Below are 5,903 nucleotides of genomic sequence, written 5' to 3' on the forward strand. Positions count from 1 at the left end.
AAGATGAAAAAGTATGAGAAGGTGAAGATGGGGAAGGAAGCTAAGAAAATATAGAACAAGAAATTAAGTAAGAAAAAGAAGAAAAATGTGATGAATTATAAGAAGGAAGAAGAACAAGAACAAGATGGATAAAAATAAAAGAAAACAAGAAGAAGAAGTCGAAGAAGACAGATTATAAAAAAGAAGAAGCTCAAGATGATCAAGAAATTAAGGAAAATACCATGAAAAAGAGAAAATTAATAATATAGAGAAGAGGAAGAAAAAGAAGAAGATAGAGATAAAGAAGTAGAAGATGGAGAAAAACCTAAAGAATAATAAGTCAGAGAAGACGAAAACAATAAAAAAGAATAATCTGAGGAGAAAGACTAACAAACCAAAAGAGAATGGAGAAAAACAACTGTTGGAAAAGAAAAAGATGATAAAGAATAACTCACAGTCAAAAAGGATTAAGAAGAAGAAGAAACATAAATCAAATAAGTTAAGAAAGAAGAAGAGAAACATGTGGAAGAACCGATTAGAATGACAAACACTTGCAAGAAAATAGAGATAATTTTCTAGCGAGGGAGAGATAAAAGGAATTACAGAAAAAAAACTTCTGTAATTACAATGTTTTAGTAAATGGAACAATATATTCATTATGGTTATTAGATCTTTTTTGGTTGGTCAAATGTCTAACATTGTTGTTATATTTGTGTTTGGTTTTTTATTTGTAATAAAGCTAATAGTTTAAAGATGTGATCATCCAGTTATATCTTGTGTTAAATCTTCTGACATTATATATTTTACCGAATTCAAAACACATCAATTATTCTATGGATGAATGTCTCTAACCTAGCTATTGCCCTGTTTTGATCTTGGATTGACCGATGGCTTAATCAAGAGAATGCTTCGTCGAACCCGAGGGAGCTGGAGGATGAGTGCTCTCTTTTTCTTTGTTGTTTTTTTTTTTAAGTTTGATGAGTTACAAGTTTTTTGTGTTTCACGTTCGATAGTATTATGTAAATTATTCACAGTATTATTCTTTTCATCTGTTTAAGTTAAACATCTGATCTCTTTATGCATTATTAACTGTTCAAAATTATAAAAATTAGAGTATGTGATCATCACTCATTCACTCTCGAAACAAGTAATAAGACTTTTATTTTTAACACACTTTCGCCCGCACATGGTGCGGACTACCACCTAGTTTATTTTTAAGAGTGGATGAGGTTGAATCTATTCTATTAAAACAGAAGCACATTTAGTGCTTGCATCCAAACACTCCCAAAGTTTTTTTTTATAATATTTTATTTTATTTTTATATTTAATTTTCGAAAATTAGTTATTAATTTAAATATTTTTAGATTTCCTAAAATCTAGGTCATCTAATTTGAAATTTGAATTAAATTTAGTTACAAAAATTTTCATTCAATTTAATTTAAATTCAAAAAATCAAAAAAATTATAATTAAATTTTATTACGAAAATTTAGATAATAATTTTAATACTTTAGAATTTCTTTAATACAGGAAAGATTTAATTTTAAATTTTAAATTTAAATAATATTTTTATAAAAATGCATAGTTAATAAATATTTTATCGTATTTTATCATAAACAATCAGTCTAAAATATCATATATTTGAAATTAATAAATATTTATATTATACAATAATATGATCGAGCTGATTAGAGTTATATATATATATATGATTTGATACAATTAAACTAACAGGTTAGCCCGTTTATATATATATATATACACACATTTTTTTAATAGCACAAATAGTAAATAAATATCTTATTATATTTTTTCATAATCAATTGATCCAAATATTTCATATTAGTAAATATTTATAGGGTTATAAAAATTATAATTATAGTCTTATACGGGTTAGTTTGTCAAAACATGTAAGATATTAAAAATGATTTAAGACAACTAAACGGATGAATTAGCAAATTCATAGATATAAGGATTGTTTATGTGTAAATTTAAATTCACATAATAACAAAGTTTATAATTAACATTAGATCAATGTATACTTAATTAACGTATACTCTTATTCTACTAATATACAAATTTTACTGTTTAAAATTAAAATATGATAACAATTTTTTGATTTAACAAAATAAATAACAAAAACAAATTATATCTAAACAAAAAAGATAAATGCAACTTATATTAAAAATAAAAAATAAAACATTCTCGTGCGGAGGCACGGGTTAAAATCTAGTTTTCTTTAATCGACCTCCCTTCTAGAACAAGTGGCGGCTACAACGAAAAGAAAATGAAAGTGGGGACAAAAATGGATTAAGTAATAATTATGGGGTCCAAAATCATATCCAAAATTGAAGGCCAAAAATAGAATAAGTGAGAATAATGGGGTCCAAAATAATATCCGAACTTTTAAATACCATAAATATAGCCTCCCTCTACCTGCACAGCATTTTTTCACCTACTCCAGTCACCAGCAAATCATCTCCCTCCTTCGACGATCTGCGTCTCTCGCCGGGAAACTTCTCTCGTTCGTAGATCGCCGGCGATTTAAAAATCTAGATCGTCTCTCGTAAAACCTAGCGAGAAGCCATGGCGTTTGAGAAGATCAAGGTGGCAAATCCCATCGTCGAGATGGATGGTGAGATCTCCTTCTCTGTCTCTCTCACTCAGTCTCTCTCTCTTTCGGTTTTTTTTATTCAGATCTTCTTTGTTGATTATATACGAAAATGAAACGTAATAGTTTCGCTTCCCTAGTTTTTATCGAAGTTTCGTTGTTACGTTCTCTGATCCGATTTGATGGAATGTTGTAAACTAGTTTTACTTACGATTCAGTTTTGGTATGTGATTACGTGATTTTTTATTGGAATGATCTTGTTCTGAACTTGTATATACGTTGATAGATCAACAAAAATCGTAGCTCTGTTTGTCGATTGATTGATTTAGCTTATGATCTGATGAAAAACTATTTGATTTATAGCTTCAAACCGGCAAAAATAGATTTGATATTTGATTAGATCCTTTTTTTGATAATGTCGGATCAGAAAATAGGACTGGGTGAATAATAGTTTCTCTGATAATTTTCAGCTTCTTGAGACCTAAATCTAGAACATTTGGTTTCTTTTACTCACTCTTATGCTTCATTTGTCTTGTGTTATAGGTGATGAAATGACCAGAGTTATTTGGAAGTCCATCAAGGATAAGGTATAAGCTAAACATGTTCCGTTGCATGTTCTAATGCGGATAGTTCTTGTGTTCGTGTGTTTTCTAAATCGTTTGCTTTAATGTTTTCAGCTCATTACCCCTTTCGTGGAGTTGGATATCAAGTACTTCGACCTTGGTCTTCCTCACCGTGATGCTACGGATGACAAAGTTACCGTCGAAAGTGCTGTAGCCACTAAAAAGTATGTGTTTGAACTTGGAACATACTTGACCACTTTTTTTTTGGTCTGCTTCTTTGAAGCTTACTTATGTTGCATCTCTGTTATGCTCTGTGTGGAATATTCTATCAATGTTTAACGCTTGTAATTTTGTTTTAGGTATAATGTGGCGATCAAGTGTGCCACCATCACTCCAGGTATATTTAGATAGATATTTTGCAATTGAAAATTTTTTACCAGTCTTATCATTTTTACTAAAGTATTGATTTTTTGTCACTCGCAGATGAAGGCCGTGTCACAGAATTTGGTTTGAAGCAGATGTGGAGAAGTCCAAATGGTACCATCAGGAATATTCTGAACGGTAAGATTTACACAATTTTATGTTAAAGCGTCTGGTAATATCATTCTCTGTTGCCTTATACTGTGTTTGTCTTAAACAGGAACTGTATTTAGAGAACCAATTATCTGCAAAAATGTTCCCAAGCTTGTCCCAGGTAATTATTGACAAATGGGCTAGTTGCTTTAACAGTTTTATTGCGAAAGGGTTCTGAGTATATTTTTTTTTGTTTTCTAAGGCTGGACTAAGCCCATCTGCATTGGAAGACATGCTTTTGGAGATCAGTACCGTGCCACTGATGCTGTAATCAAGGGACCAGGAAAACTGACTATGGTTTTTGGTAAACCTACTACCTTTCATCGGTCATTTCATTTGGGGATGGCATTGCACAATTTTGTAATCTCTTACCACTTCTTCTTTCCTATTCATCTGTCGAGTACTAATGAACTCTGTAATGTCATTGATCTTCAGAGGGAAAAGATGGGAAAACTGAAACTGAAGTCTTTACATTTACCGGTGAAGGTGGTGTTGCTATGGCCATGTACAATACTGATGAGGTATAGTTATACTTACGCTTTCTTCTAACTACTTGTTCATTTCATGATTGGCCTCCAAGTCAAAGTTTTATATATACATTTTTATCTTATATTACAGTCCATCCGTGCTTTTGCTGAGGCATCGATGAACACTGCTTACGAGAAAAAGTGGCCACTTTATCTTAGCACAAAGAACACCATTCTTAAGAAATACGATGGCAGGTATGTGATATTTGATCATTATTAGGAGAGAGTTTCTCGTTAATATTTGATGTTGATTGCAGTTTTTGTTTTACTCTGAAGATTCAAAGACATCTTCCAAGAAGTGTATGAAGCTAGCTGGAAGTCAAAGTATGAAGCTGCTGGTATATGGTGAGTCGCCACGCGCCATTATCATGGTGCCTTATGTATCATTCGACTATGGAGGACACTAAATGATTAAATTGGTTAGGTACGAGCACCGTCTCATCGACGATATGGTGGCTTACGCTCTTAAGAGCGAAGGAGGCTATGTGTGGGCATGCAAAAACTATGATGGTGATGTCCAAAGCGATTTCTTGGCACAAGGTTTGTGTGATCTCGTGAATGAATTTGTTGGCTTGCTTATGTTTCTGTTAGCTAATTTGTTCTTTATAATGTGTTGTAGGGTTCGGATCACTTGGGTTGATGACATCAGTTTTGGTATTATATCAGTGACACAATCACCTTTTATATCAGTGTCTAAATTTTACAATGGTTTGTGTTATCTCGATTAGGTTTGTCCGGATGGGAAGACGATTGAAGCTGAAGCAGCTCATGGAACGGTGACACGTCACTACAGGGTTCACCAGAAAGGTGGTGAGACCAGCACAAACAGCATAGCTTCTATTTTCGCTTGGACTCGTGGTCTTGCACACAGGGCTAAGTTAGATGACAACTCAAAACTGTTGGAATTCACCGAGAAGCTCGAAGCTGCTTGTGTCGGTACAGTGGAGTCTGGGAAAATGACTAAAGATCTTGCACTCATCATTCACGGCTCAAAGTAAATCTCTTCTTCACTCTTGAATTTCATGTTTCTTGTCAAGATTTGCTTTGATTGATTTATGTTTATTGTCGGTTTGTTTCCAGGCTCTCGAGGGACACTTACCTGAACACGGAAGAGTTCATCGATGCAGTTGCGAACGAGCTCAAAGCAAGACTCGGCATCAAAGCTTAAGAGAACTAAAGACTCAGTTACTCAGTCATTAATTTCTATCTGGTGGGTTTGTGAGAGTGGTTGGTGGGATTGGGAGAAATAAAAAAGAGAAACTTTTGGTTTAAGGGGAATATTGAGAACGATTTGTTTCCTCTCTTTATAATATTTTCTAAACATTGCGACATTTTTTTTCTTTCTTATTTATAATTTATGCAGATCACGAATTTTATTTGATTCGTATGGTGATTCCCTTGATGTAGTGTATAGTTTAAACGTAAACATAAAAACAAGTGTGGAGACGAGAATCTGACGTGAAAGCACAATTAGCTTTTGAAAATTTAAGAATTCAAACTATTTTTTGAGGCTAAACTATAGATGAATCATGAAAGAATTCAACAATTATATATCGCATAAAATTTTGAAGTTATAGGTGTTTTCTATCCAATTGTGATATTTCAAATTATATTCTCTTCTTGTATCCTCAACAATGGATTCTTTTTCTTCT

General features: G+C 32.5%; 1 protein-coding gene across 1 annotated transcript; it reads left to right on the plus strand.

Moving 5' to 3' along the window:
* Nucleotides 1–2,417: 2,417 nt before the first annotated feature.
* Nucleotides 2,418–5,634, plus strand: LOC18008733 (cytosolic isocitrate dehydrogenase [NADP]). Its single transcript, XM_006391267.2, has 14 exons — nucleotides 2,418–2,612; nucleotides 3,132–3,175; nucleotides 3,266–3,375; nucleotides 3,511–3,548; nucleotides 3,635–3,712; nucleotides 3,792–3,845; nucleotides 3,927–4,028; nucleotides 4,160–4,245; nucleotides 4,343–4,446; nucleotides 4,528–4,596; nucleotides 4,676–4,791; nucleotides 4,871–4,905; nucleotides 4,980–5,245; nucleotides 5,332–5,634. Exons 1-14 carry the CDS (start codon nucleotides 2,564–2,566, stop codon nucleotides 5,417–5,419), a joined length of 1,239 nt encoding a protein of 412 aa, XP_006391329.1. The 5' UTR covers nucleotides 2,418–2,563; the 3' UTR covers nucleotides 5,420–5,634.
* The last annotated feature ends 269 nt before the right edge of the window (nucleotides 5,635–5,903 follow it).

The sequence above is a fragment of the Eutrema salsugineum genome, unplaced genomic scaffold, assembly GCF_000478725.1.
Source record: "Eutrema salsugineum unplaced genomic scaffold, Eutsalg1_0 scaffold_9, whole genome shotgun sequence".
NCBI classification, from domain to species: Eukaryota; Viridiplantae; Streptophyta; class Magnoliopsida; order Brassicales; family Brassicaceae; genus Eutrema; species Eutrema salsugineum.

Coding starts and splice junctions, on each gene's coding strand:
- LOC18008733 (XM_006391267.2), top strand. CDS start 2,564: ATGGCGTTTGAGAAGATCAAGGTGGCAAATCCCATCGTCGAGATGGAT. Junction 2,613..3,131: donor TCCCATCGTCGAGATGGATG/GTGAGATCTCCT, acceptor CTTGTGTTATAG/GTGATGAAATGACCAGAGTT. Junction 3,549..3,634: donor GTGTGCCACCATCACTCCAG/GTATATTTAGAT, acceptor TGTCACTCGCAG/ATGAAGGCCGTGTCACAGAA.